We start from the raw sequence: 14,576 nt of genomic DNA, 5'->3' as shown, positions 1-14,576 counted from the left end.
TCTAGTCCAAATCCTCCTGCCTCCTTTTACAACCTACAACTAGTTTGTTAGCTTTATAAAGAGGGAGAAAAAATCCATAATTTACAAAGTGACTTAAGCAGCACATTCTCTTTCATTTTCCAAGTTCCTCCATTTTCTAACCCGGTGATATGACTGGGTACGTGCTTCCCTTCCTGTCCCCTCCTCAAGGGCCCTTCCTCAGCATTCTGTGCCTGCGTTGCTCCATGATACCAAGAAGTAAGCATATATGAAGTCATGCAGAACTGTCAGAAATTTCTGTCATGTCAATCCTCACAACTAAGTGTTGAAGAAAATTTACTTATATTTCATATGTTAAGTCCCAGGTGTGGGGTAGCTCCTGATCCTGCAGCTCCTCAGGCAGTGCTATTGATCAAGTGCTGCACTGCATTCCTCTGCATCTCCACAGCAATTTGAGCTTTGCCCTCAATATGCTCATAACCAATCACTAATGATAACAGGAATTATATAGGTGTGTCAAGTACAAATATGGGAAGTAGTAATAACTGGCATTTTGTATAAGTAATTTCACAAGGTTGTGTCATTTTAACACGGGTTTATAAAAGTATAGTACTCATAGGGTAGCTAAATAAACAACAAAAAACAAAAACCCTACTTTCTATGGATTAGCCACGCACCTAGTTTTAGCAGTTATGTAAATTCTTTTAGGAAACCCTTGGGAAGAAGAGGTGACCAGACAAACCTTATTCTTTAGAAATATTTTTAAAATTACTCTGCCTATTGGCATTTCTCAGGCACCTAGTATCTAGGGGCTATACAAATAATGACAACTGGAATTAGGTTCTTCTTTAAAAAATACTCAATCCATTTCCTTGTGTAATTGGGGAACTCTGTCAGCATGAGACTCTCTCATCAGTCCTGGCAAAGGGTACCTACCAACAGAGCAACCAAGTCTCTAAGGAAGGAACTGTAGGATTTCAGTCAGTCAGTCTCCATGGTGCTTCACAATTGTACTTCAGCTCTTTATCAAGTGCAATTTCCCCATTTCAACCCTCTGTATTGGCATTTGTGATGCTTCAGTTGGGAACCTGTGATGACAGCCAGATGAATAAAGCTGGACAAAATATTAGAATCAAGCTTAAATCCAATCATAGTGAGCCTGGTTTGAGGTTCAATATGCTTTTTGCACTCAGAGAGGAAGTGGGGAAATTCCCATGCCTCACTGGAACATCTTTCCCTAGCTCTATAAACTACTGCACCTCGTGCAAAACCCCAGGACTCCCTTACTGTTGCCATTTGGTGAAGTACCATTGCCATCCATTCACTAACTCCTCTCCCCACCCTCACCCCCTTCCTTATGGATCTTTGGAGGGGAAAGGAGACCTCTCCCTCCTACACAAATTCTGCTGGGAGAGAAGGAGGAACCAGCCCACTCTTTCCCTTGAAGCCACCCAGCAATAAAATCACTACTCATTGTGTGGCCTTGTGCAAACCATTTAACTTCTCTGCTATTGCTCCATCTTTGAGCTGAGGATAAGAATATTCATGTATCCCCTCCTCCACAGCAACGTTGTGAGGATTAATCAGGTTACCTTCAAAGCACTTAACAAAACAGGAAAGTTATTAAGTACCTATAAAACTGCAGTCTTCGTTGTTCAGCCACTCATGAGTGTCAGCCTGCAACACTTTTGGGCAAAGTCACAGAGCATCACCTCAGTGATGTTCTCAAAGCAACGAGACCCCAAAAGGTAGTCTGGCATTGGATATACAGATGTCAATAATGTTGTCTCATTTGATATTGCTATGTGCCAGAAATAGAGCTCTCTAAAGTCTGAAGCACTTACTGGTTTCTGTAGCCTGTCCTGGCCAACATGAGCTAAACAGAAGCTAAAAATATAAGTTCTGGCAAGGGTATCAATGTGACCAGTATCTTGAACTTCGAACCCCTAGATCCACGTAAACGCACTAAGCAGAAAAAATAAAACACTATCAATCCGGCTTCCCGGAGTCCATTTCTGAAAATCTCATAAGGGGCCAGATTGTTCTGTGAACAAAACAAACAAAACTGTTGAATGTTCAGCATGTGATCGGTTAGAATAGCAACTTAAAACCACATGCAAGGCATTTTATAATGCCAAAGGAAGTAAAACGTTCAGCTCTTAGTGTCTATTTTCACATAATATTTCAAGAAGAGAATGGTCCCAGACTGTTGGCCACTTGACAGCTGCAGCTTATTTAGATCTAGTTAGTGACTTCACACTCAGGGCTTGGCTACACTTACAAATTTGCAGCGCTGCAGCAGGGTGTGAAAACACACCCTCTCCAGCGCTGCAAATTGCGGCGCTGCAAAGCGCCAGTGTAGTCAAAGCCCCAGCGCTGGGAGCGCGGCTCCCAGCGCTGTCCGTTATTCCCCACAGGGAGGTGGAGTACGGACAGCGCTGGGAGAGCTTTCTCCCAGCGCTGGTGCTTTGACTACACTTAGCGCTTCAAAGCACTGCCGCGGCAGCGCTTTGAAGTGTAAGTGTAGCCAAAGCCTTAGATAGCACTTCACGTGTTCTGGCTTGCTCATGCAAGCTCTTCAATAGGCACAAAACATACATAGCCAGAAGGAATGTCTTAGCAACCTATGGGTTTTGAAATATCTAGACTATCTTAGATTCAGTCCATCTTCTGAGGTAAACAAATGTTTTCCAGAAATGTATTTGTTCTTGGCCAGTATTTCCTCTACCTACATTATTAAGCAGCATGCTATAGATAGTGCAATCACTTGTATGCCAGAAGTAGCAGCATTTTGATGGTGCTGTATGTTTATATAAAACTTGGGATCTCCGGGATAAAGATTCTATATATCAGTGTTCTTCTCAGCTATCTCCTTTGCTAGATTTTGCTCAGAGTCATGAGATTATGAAATCAGTCTTAAATACAACATTTCTAGGTTGCTTCTACATGGGATAGCTGTTAGTAAAGTAGTCAAGTACTATTACATTATAATAGACCATTTGTGCATTGTAGAGTATGTAATTCTGCACAGACATCCTAGAGAAAGATACAAAAGAAATGCAAATAAAACCACAACTTTTAAAATATAATAGTTCAAAAATGTATGAGAGATAAAGTCAAGGTACATAAATCTGCAAAGTGCAAATAGCCATAAAGTATCAGCATATTTGAATACCTTTTCATTAATGCACTAGCCCAATAATAATACATGCTAGGATGTCCACAATCTGTACTTTCTCTGGTTAAAACACTACATACACACAATTACATACATTTACCCAAATTGTTCAATTTTTTATTTCTATTTTCTCTACATCAGCAATATCAGGTTAAGTCAATGTAGGTTGCACTGTTCATGAGAAATCCAAATATTTGCCTGGTTACAACAACAATCTGAATTAAAATGTAACATAACGTAAGGAACACTTATTTTATTAATAACCCCAGCATAAACCTTCAAAGTCTTTCACAATAGCCTCTTTCATAACAGGCCACTAAACCACACCAGGATAAATCTTCAGAACACAACATATCGACCCATGGGTATTCATTTACAGTCTCAATTTTCTGTGTGTGTATCATAAGGCCAATCAACTGCCACATTTAACCTTCATTCCATCTCCCACTGAAAAAAGAATAGACATATCGAAGAACTGTCAAACACATACTGTGCAGTGAGCACAATGGAAGGAACTTTAGCTACTTACAAACTTCCTCTTCTTGGAAGACTCAGCTCCTTCTGTAAAATGAAAAAAGATCACGTTACATTTGAAATCAAAAGAATGCAGTTGGAAATATCCATTTTTTAAAATTAAGTACCACAATCCTTCAATCTCAACAATACTGTACACAGACAGCCCAGATGTGTTTTGAATATAATAAAGGATTATACAGATTTTGTATAAATCTTCTTTCATGTTCTGCTTCCTACTGTTATTTCAAACACTGATTTTCTTTAGGTTTATCTTTGGAAATGTTCAATAGAATCTGTGACAGAAATATTCTCAGATCATATTTCAAACAACAGAATAACCTAACAGCCAGATCCACTGGGGATTTTTAAAAGAATTAAAAGTAGCAAGGGCCCAGTTCTGCAATATGCTAATCTTCCATAACGCCCACTGTGTGCAAAAATAGTTGAGGATATTCAGCACCTGGCAGGAATCAGTCACAAACATCAAGGATCTTACATCAGAACATGGACATTGTTCATTTATTTTGACAAGCATAGCTTGACCGGTTATACTACTTCATAATATGCTCATACAATGTTCTAGAGTACACCATTTTATGAAGTCTTAATACAAAGCACCCTAATGCACTTTTTTTTTTTTTAAATACAAAACTTTTGCTAAGAAGTAGGGTGAAACTGCCATTTGGCGAGAATTATTGTGATTGTATATTAGCTAAATGAGAATTAGTGAGAAGTTACTATAGCTAATATATTTTCTATTAGTATTTTGGAGAGAAGACAGCTACAAGACCCACCAAGTTCTGTCCATCTAAAAGATGCATGATATATGCATAGAAAAGTGGGCCAGGTAATATCAGATAAATTATGTAATATCCATTTTCTGCTTTCCAATTCGCCCCCCCCACATATCTTGTTACACTTTGGTACCCCTCATTCACCTCCCTCTATTTCTGCCATTCCAGTTATTTTCTCAAAACTATATTTGTAAAGTCGTCTTTGTAATATTGTTCAGATGGGAATATAGCCTGCATTTAAATGAAGGGGCACTCATCTGACCTATGAGATACACAGTACTAGATGTTCTCCAGGCAGATACTTTGATTTCAAAGACAACACAACAGAAGATGTGCCTGTGTTAGTGGGCTGTGGAGGCCTGTTAGATGGATGTTTTTAATCACCCTGGTTTGTGTATCTCCTATTTTATCTCACCTAGCATACTGTTTTTACACATCTAATAGATGTATAGTTAATTTACATTGCCAAACCAAACTAGCTAAAAGGAGTGATGTTAGAATTTTCTCTTTTAAAAAAGAATCAGAAAAATAAGATTCTACACAATGCATGTGCACCCTCTGACCAGATAATGTGTATGAATGGATAAAAATGGCTCACTCAGTCACCCTAGAAAGGGCCATGAATTCTTCTATATTTTTTGCAGACTTTAGATGGTGTACAGTGAATAAGGCAGAGGCCACTAAAATATCAAATAACTGCTTCATTTCTGAGCACCATCCATCCTGTACAGTAAATGAGGCAGGGGACCTGTGGACATAACGTAATTAACTTTATTCTAGTATTTGCTAGTTCTGGAGTTTCTGCAACTTTGTAGAATTTTCAACTTAAATACTATCTTAACATAACCTTATATATGTAATATACAAGTGTTACACACACACAAAATTGTTTTATATAAACTAAATAATTCCAGTTAGTTCAAAATGCTGGAGACCACAAACATCCACTTAATTTTTTAAAAGCATGTTGGGAGTGTGTGGGGATCCAAGCTCAACTGTACAAAGAATTATTCAGACATTACAATTGCATTGTGTTCTGTATCTAATTTGAAATGCATCACAAGGACAATTTTGCTTCTTGTTCTACAGCAGGTGAACTATGAACAGTCAGTCTGTAATGGATAGTGACTAATGCAAAGCTGTTCACATTTTGTGAGCAAAGGTCGCATTTATATCTTGTCAAGTGTCCAGAAACTGCTTTTAATTTAACACACTCTTAACAAGTATACCAAATCAATCCCTTATACTTGTCTTTTTCTTGGTAGATGAACAGATTTTTTTCCCTGAGTTTGTCATTATCAATATCAAAATTGCTGATGATCAGCATTGTATGCAGGTACAGCTGCATTTGGTCCTTGGGCCGTGCTTTGGGCACCCTTGCTGTACTGCTTTGTAATTACTGGAGAAGTTCCATGTCAGATAAATCACTAGGGATAACTAGTAGAGGGTAAAGATGTACTAAAAGATGTTGGCAGCTTTTACAAAGTAAATTTCACACCCAAGTTATTTTTACGCACACAGATCTCATTTGAAGCAAAGCAGTGCAAATATCACTTTTTAAGCATATTTTTAAAATAAAAAGCATGGCAATACCAATAAGCAGCTAACCAAAAATAAATGAAGAAATAAAACAAACTTCCTTTTTAGACAATGTCCGTATCTTCACATTTTCCCTATATACCATAGCGTTGACATCAAAATGCCAGGTCAGTTCTCTCACATTTATCACAGGCTTGAGTACCTCCAATACAGAAAACTTCGCTTCAAGTCAGCATCCAATTATGTTTTGCACGCCTCCTATCACTAAGTACATGAAAGGCTCACAGTTTATAGCTCTTAGACATGTCTCACATCACTTGTGGCTTTTCTAAATTAGGGATTTCTGCATCACGATACAAAATTCCTTAATTAATGTGTTAGTATATACTGTCTTACTCCAGGTACATTTCTGCAGTTCAATCCTTTTACACTGATAGATACAACCCAGTGAAAATATCCCTAATGTAGACATGCCCTTATTCTAAGACCCAAGAAAAGAGGCATTTTTTTCCTATGCATCTGAAAAGCTGTTATTTCACAAACTGAAGAGACAAAGTTTGATTGAATTATACAGCTTTTAGTATATAGTGGGGAAAAAAGCTGAAGAAGGCATACTGGAAACATGCTAATCTTTAACTTTGGAACTGTGGGTTTGAATCTCAGTTGTATTAAAAATGCCACAGAGTTAGCTTATGATTCCCAGGCACTAACAATTGTTGTTTAAGAAAGGATTTTGATAAAGTGTAAAATCAAGGGCAAGGTTTTCATGGGCTGGGTGTTCTAGTTCAGATGAACTGTGCCAGTGCAGGACTCAGGGATGCAGGTGGCACAAGGGTGGCTTCAAGCCAAACTTTGTGTATCCATGGTCCTGAGTTCATTCACCTACTGGACAAATCTCCAACATAAAAGCTCTACCATCCCAGCAGTCAAGGATCACCAAGAAGTAGAATAATAGAAATATAGAGCAGAAGGCATCTTGAGAGGTCATCTAGTCCATCCCTCTGTGCTGAGGCAGGATTAAATATACTTCAGCCATCCCTGACAGATGTTTGTCAGTGGTGGTCTACGTATAGAGACAGAAGACCTCACTATATATCTTTGTTTTCTCTTTAAGCTGGCATTAAGGTTGCTTTACGCCACTTCACAAACAAGACTCTTGTCCCAACTATGTAATGTCCTTTCTGCCTTGAGACTGTTGTCTGCAAACCTACAGACATATTAAGTTGAATCTCAGGTTTAGAAGATACGTAGAAGCCTCTGCTAAATTACATTGAAGATACAATAAGGATTGTGCATACATGATTTAATTAAGCTAATAATTAATCAGCGAACTGTTACAATACACTGAGCATTTTATTTTTAGTAACTTGTCTTCAAAAGCACAGAAGCTTTTTGGGTTTATAACTCGCAAAATATTCAGAAATTCAGTACATGTCGCAGTCCTTCAGGTCTTATGAAATGTAGGTCAGCCAGTGCAATTTTAATTCAGACAGCAGATTAGGTGTCCAGTCTTATGAAGCCCATTGATAAATAAGGCGTATCAACTCAACTACTAACTATGTTTTCATCTAGTAGGGGAAAGACTTTGACCTACAACAGAGTTTAAATAAAAAGGATATATACCACAGCTGTGACCCACACGACACTGCAATTTTCAGTACTTTTACCTATTACCAGTAAATTACAGTAAATTCAGATATTGATCTATCCACCCCTATATGGAGGGGAAAAGGTGCCATCGACTTTTATTGCTTGTTGCTGAGTCCCATTCTCAGGAATCAATAAAAGCTACAATGTTCATAAGCTGCTAAAGAGAGCACGAACGTTGTGGATACTGGGTACCTTTTAGAACCACAGTAAATCAGCTTAATCTTTCAACAACAGTTGCAAGGTTTTCAAATATTCAGAAGCCTGATCTTAGAGACTTTTCAGCTGTCCATAAAAAGCTCCATAAAATAAATCTTTCAACTAAATATCAATAATGCACTATTTTTAAAAAAACACGAAGAAATAACATGAGAAAGAACAATACTGCTATTTACCATCTACAATTTTCTGCCTTAGATCTGAAGGTCTCCAGCTTCTTACAGCTTATTAGATTAGTTGGTGACTTTGTTTAATGTGTGTACACACACAGAGTACACCAAAAGTCACCTGGTTACAAGCAGTTTCATTACATAATTATTCTGCCACTTAAATACCAACCGCTTCCATGGATTACATATAAAAATTAGTAACCTTACATTTACCGTTTTTCCTTTTCACCTATAGGTGGCACCAACAATTTTCCCTGGTGACTCCCCCTGAAAAAGGATGCCAGGCAGGGCCGGTCCACAACATTTTGGCACCTGAGGCGGGGAGCTCAAATGACGCCCCCATGTCTCCTTGATTGGGCCAAAACTTTGAAAGGTCTCAATTCTGCCTTTTTCCTGTTCTACTCCTCTCATGGTACTGCTCTGCTTCCTACCCCAATAAAGGAGAACTAACAACTTAAAATGCCTTGTTCAAAAAATTTAAGTAACACTTAACTTTCAAATGCCCAAACAGCAAATGTAACTTTTCTTGTCTGCATAGTAAACACTGGCATTTTTATCTATTTGAATAATCAAAGTGGTGCTTTCCATGCCTTCTTGGTTGCAAAGATCTGAACTGCTTCCTGAAGGTGTGGACTGTCTTACTCCAGGTCTGGGCCAGCTCATGCTCTATTGAGATGGTTGCAAGGCCAACCAGCCTCTCCTGTGTCATTGTGGAGCCTAGATGTGTTTTTATTAACTTCAGCTTGGAGAAGCTGTATTCTCCACTGGCAACCGTTACAGGAAGCGTGAGAAGTATGTGCAGATCAACAAAAGCATTTGGAAAGAGGGTGGTCATCTTATTTGTGCACATGTATTCCAGAAAAGCCTTTGGAGTTGATCCTGCTGAAACGTTATCTTGGAAGAGCTTTCAGTTCATCACCTAAATCACTCGCATCAATATTGCACGTCATGTGTCAACACTCTCTCTAGTGCCCTGCATTGCTGGTGTAGGTCTTCTTCAGGTATAGTGAGGAGTTCTGAAATATCATACAACATCCCAAATATACTGCTGTGTTCCTTGAGCTGCATGAAATTTTCTTCAACTATTGCACAATCTAGCACCTTGTTAAATAATTCAACTTTGAATTTTTGTTTGGGGTCTCTTATGGAATTATCCCGTGCCTCGTAATCAAAATGTCATCTTCTTCGGTGACTCTTGTATTCTTGAATGGGTGGGAAAATAGCTTCAGTGTGAAGCTCCTCTGCCAACTGCTGTGCACTCTTCAGAACGTTTTGAAATCCCTCATTTGACCAGTAAGACTGTAGTATGACTTTGCTTTGTCCAGTTGTTCCATTGCTCCAGATATATCAAGGTCAACACCTTGGAGTCTCTTGCTTACAACATTTATTTCAAACAATATGCCACAACACTAAGCCACACAGAAATTTTGAAATTATGTATGTTTCTGGTCATTCCATTTCCCTCTGCCACTGGTTCCTCTCATAGCATTATCCTCCATCATGGCAACTATGGCATCATCTATCTTCCCAATTTGGTGTTTGATAGGCTTTATCACCTCCACTCGACTTTCCCATCGTGTGGCACTCAGTAGTTTCAGTGTCAGAGGGGACGTTCCCAGATGTTGCTTCAAAATTTGCCATCGATGAGTTGATGCAGCGAAAAATACATAGAGGCTTTGAATTACATTAAAAAATTCAGCAGCCTCACTAGAAGCTGATGCTGCATCACTGACCACCAAGTTCAATGAATGAGAACTGCATGGGACAAAAAAAGCTCGAGGGTTTAACTCTCGGATCCGTGTCTGCACTCCTCTGTTCTTTCCTCTCATGTTTGCACCATTATCGTAGCTTGATCTCTTGTGTCAGCTATTGCAATTCCCCTATCTTCCAGCTTTTTAAGAAGCACATTTGTCATATTAGCTCTTGTAGTATCAATGTCAATAAATTCTAGAAAATGTTCTCTGATAGTCACCAATGAAAAGACATTTTCACTAGGTTCCGTTGTTGTTACAAAACGCAACATTAAAATCATTTGTTCCGTATGGCTGATGTCAGGCGTGCAGTCCAGAATAACAGAGTAATATCTTACTGACTTCAGATCTGCCAAAATCTTCTGTTTGACTTTTGTTGCCAGTAACTGTATGATCTCATTTTGAATTGTTTTTCCAAGGTAGTGGTGTGTGTTCATTTCTTGGGTGGTGACTCTTCTTAGATGCTCCTGGAGTACAGCATCTAACTCAGCTATCAGCTCCACAATTTAAGGAAGTTTCCATTGTTTGGCACATACAGCTGATCTGAAGTGCCATGCAGTGCTAGATTTTGGGTAGCATGCATTCTCACAATGGCAATGAGCCTTTTCAAAACATTTTGCCAGTAAAGAGACTCTGATGCAATTTTCTCTTGACGCTGATCATCTATGGTGGCCTTTAACCTTAGTCTCATCTCAAGCTCTTTCCACCTATGGAATGTTCTCTGGTGATTTGCTGCCTTCTCATGGCATGCCAGATTTCTAGCCAAATTTTTCTAGTCCTTTGTTCCTGTAAGAACCCAGTGTGGCTGGAACATTAGACTGGAAGAGTTTGCAACAAAAACGGTATGCAGCATTCTGGGTTTTTTGAGTACATAAGCCATGGCCTCTCCACTTTGTCACCATTGGGGATTTCACACCAGTAATATGTTGGATGGAAACTTCTATTTTTATTGTCTTTGTGGAACATGAAGTTTTTCACTTGCTGTGGCCCATGCAGTACAAGAAAGTCCTTCCGGCTACTGCTCAAGTGGATCCACAGTCCTGGATCATCTAGGCAGCTGTTTCTTGCGCCTACACCACACTCTTCTCTGATCTACACTTTTCTTCAGGAATGTGCAGGGTTACATCCATTTGAGATGAAGATATCGATGCTGCAGTAGCTTCCAGGTCACCTACACTCTGACTAACTTGAGGATCAGGCATCTCCTCACCACTCTCATCCACACTGGGGGCGGAAGGCTCACCTTGAACATTTGTGTCTATGCATCTCAGGAGAGTTCCTTCCTGCTTAGATAGAAAAGCTTTCTTTGCTTTATTTTTCTGAATGCTGCCCCAGAGGGGCGTTTTCTTCTTTCACTCATGGCTGCTGGTCTGTGCCAACTATAATGGCTCTCAACATTCAATTGAAGGGAACAAATAAGCAGGCTGGTAGCAGGGCCTGAGTGAGGGAAGATATCAGCGTATTAAGGACCTAACTGGCTCCTACTACTTCAGTTGACTGCCTGTTCTCAAGTGGGTTCAGGGAAGCAGCAGGAAACAGGAAGCTCCCTGGGAAGCTGGTGTTAATCAGTCCAGGCTCCTGGGGATGCTAGAGAGGCACATAAGAGGCTCTTCCTCCTCTCTCTCCCTGCAGCTCCTGCTGCTTTCTGTTATTCCCTCTCACCTTTTCTCCTGCCTGCCTGTTATGTCTCTTGCAGGGGCGGCTCTAGCCATTTTGCCGCCCCAAGCACGGCGGCACGCCGTGGGAGGCGCTCTGCCGGTCACCGGTCCCGCAGCTCCAGTGAACCTCCCGCAGGCCTGCCTGCGGATGCTCCACCGAAGCTGCGGGACCAGTGGACCCTCCGCAGGGACGCCTGCAGGAGGTCCACCGGAGCCGCCTGCCGCCCTCCCAGCGACCGGCAGAGCGCCCCCCGCGGCATGCCACCCCAAGCACGCGCTTGGCGTGCTGGGGCATGGAGCCGCCCCTAGTCTCTTGTGCCCTCCTTCCTCCAGCACAGCACTCCACAATCTCTGTGCATCTAGAGCAGAGAAAATACATATGCACCAGCAACAGATACAATTTTCTACATTCTGGGTCCTAGTGGTACCCCCCCACAGTCTGGCACTTGAGGTGGCTGCCTCAGTTCGCCTCATGGTAAGGCCAGCCCTGGTGCCAGGGCATTTATACATCTAAACTGCCCCTTGAATTTATAAAAGATATTACGTTATGTTTCAACTTTCCCCTCTCGCTTAATGCTAAGAAAAAAATGCAAACAGTGAATCAATTTCAATATACGTCAATAGGTGTCTACTACAGATTTCAGTAGGATGCATATAAATTAAAGGAAAGAGCCACTTAACTCAGATTTAACCTGAAGAAGCCACTTGGGTTATCTAGGCTGATGTCAGGCACTTGACAATACAATTCATTTTTGTTTTTTAAACTAACCTCCCCACAGTTATTTTGCAATAGTGACTGCTGACAACCTCTTTGGGCAGAAATTTATTGGTGGATCAACTCCAAGGGTATTGAAATGTGCTGTGAAGGGAATACCCAGAAGTCTGCTTAAACCTTGACATTATCATCAATTTACAAGCAAATTAAGTGGATGGGGAGGACACTTTAAAGACAACATATATTAAAAAAACACAATATAGAATGAAAAAAATCAATGGCTCTATCACATACAACATGAAACTGATTTAAACAGTTAATAAGAGTTCTACCATAGATTAACAAGATACTATGGCAATATTAAAATGTATAATAGACTAAAAACATTACGTAAAGAGGTAGCAGTTAGATTTGTTTTACTTTGCCTACCATATGTTTATGACGTTTCTTAATGTTTGAAAATACTAATCCCTATGGAGCAAGAGGACACTGTATTTTGGAATGATGGTTTGCGCAAGGAGAAAAGGTCTGGTCTAGCAGTAGAAATACTATATGTTGTCTCATGTCTCTCCAGTGGCAAGGTCTGTTGTAAGATTCAGCAACAGGAGGAACACTGAATTTACCTGTTATGAATTATATTGCTTAAAAGATGTCCCTAAAAACGGATTTTTCATAGTTAAAGTCATGGGAGCAAATGCACAGAAGTTGAAGAGAAGAGCAGGTCATGTTCTGTAGCCAGACAAAATACTTCTTAGATTTTAGCCAATGTTAGATTTCAGAGTGCCACAAGCTCTTAATTGTTCAGACAGCAGTAGCAATTTAAAAACGCTACCGGCCATAGATATGCTCTACCCTTTAAAAGAAAAATACTGCTGGAATTAGTAGTCTCTAAAAATGTAGGAAACAAAGTGCAACCACTACCTTGGAAGGATAAAAGGTAGACCCTGGTAGGATTCAATCCTGTGGTTTCAGCGAGTCCTGGTGTGCTGGTATTTGGCATTAAGAAGCCAAAACACCCACATTCCAAGACTCAGGGCAACATTTACTTAGTACAAGTGTGCAAACTTAAAAAACTGTCTTTTCTTTTAATAAAATTTATTCCATGTTAGATACATGGGTATTTTAAACCTAGTCTAAGCACACTTTAGAGGGCAAGTATCCAATTCATACCCACGGAATAAATTAATACTGAAATATTTAATGAAATTGAACTTTATTAATAAAATAATTGAGAATTGTATCTATAAACCATTTCTCAATTGACCAGTAGTTACATTACTAACTAACTTCATACTCCATCCTAAGTTCACAGTTGATAGCAGCCTATGCTATCCAAACTCTACTACTTTATGAGTACAATTAAGTGCTGGTTACTTGAACCAAAATTAATAAAATATGAAAGCCTCTCCTACTCTAAAGGATAGCCCAATAAAAAAGTAGCATTTCAATACCAACATGAATACAATACTCCTGACATGTACTCTAGACACTTTATAGCCATTTTGTCTTTTTGTTTTTTAAAAGACCTCTCAAGAAAATGCAGGAGAAAATAAGTACTATGACCAGGAATAATGTTAGTTAGATTTGATGCCTACTATGTTGCATTCTATATTTTCTCAGTCTGACTTTTATCAATAAATAACCATGTTTCTTTAACTAAAAAATGTGGGAAAATTCTGATTGAATTTTCCACTTCAAAGTACACAAAATCATTTCATCTAACACGCTGTGTTAGAAAATCCATGCTCCATTCTGACCTCCTGTTGCACAGTCTATTTCACCCATTGGCAATATACCATCTCACTGCATGACTGGTAGAGCAGAGTAAATACATTGACTGAGAAATGTTTGAAAACACCAATCCCACATGGATTCCAGCTACTACCAAACTCAAACAAATATTCTCATCCTTACAATTTAAGTGCACTATAGTACACTCAGAAAAATTCATGCAAGACATAAAATCCCAGCTGCTTGTACAACTGTGCAGCTGAACAAACGTAGGAGCACTAGTATGGTTTTTCAGTGCTTTAGGTTTGGGAAAAAAAACTCATCAGCTTTCAGATAAATGCTTTTTGCATTAGGGAGGGGATGATGGAGGAACACATAAGGACAAACTCATTTGGGCATTTCCAAATGCACCATACAATTCACATTAAAACATAGCTGTGCAAGTTCCCGGTAACAGTTTTCTCTCTCCACTGCCAAGCATGTGGAAACATTGCAGCTCAGGTTCTCACTCACCCACATCTATTCTTTTTTCACCCTACCCCCTGCCCATTTGCCACACTTGCTGGCGGATGGAAACTAGATGCCATACCACTGCCTAACCCACACCTGGGTGAGCAAGTGACTTCTACTTCACTTGTTGCACATACAGGTGGGCTGCTCCAGGGGCAGGACACAGGAT

At 39.8% G+C, this 14,576-nt stretch overlaps 1 protein-coding gene across 1 annotated transcript in view; it reads right to left on the bottom strand.

The window, feature by feature from the left end:
• The window catches only part of MAST4 (microtubule associated serine/threonine kinase family member 4), a 410,096-nt gene that overhangs the window by 199,319 nt on the left and 196,201 nt on the right, over nucleotides 1-14,576 (bottom strand). Inside the window, exon 4 of the mRNA XM_045020986.1 lies at nucleotides 3,687-3,718. Coding sequence (XP_044876921.1) covers nucleotides 3,687-3,718 — 32 coding nt within the window. The remainder of the gene's footprint in view (nucleotides 1-3,686; nucleotides 3,719-14,576) is intronic.

This window comes from Mauremys mutica, chromosome 6 (assembly GCF_020497125.1).
Source record: "Mauremys mutica isolate MM-2020 ecotype Southern chromosome 6, ASM2049712v1, whole genome shotgun sequence".
Taxonomy (NCBI): domain Eukaryota; kingdom Metazoa; phylum Chordata; order Testudines; family Geoemydidae; genus Mauremys; species Mauremys mutica.
This window is presented reverse-complemented; position numbering and strand designations above follow the sequence as displayed.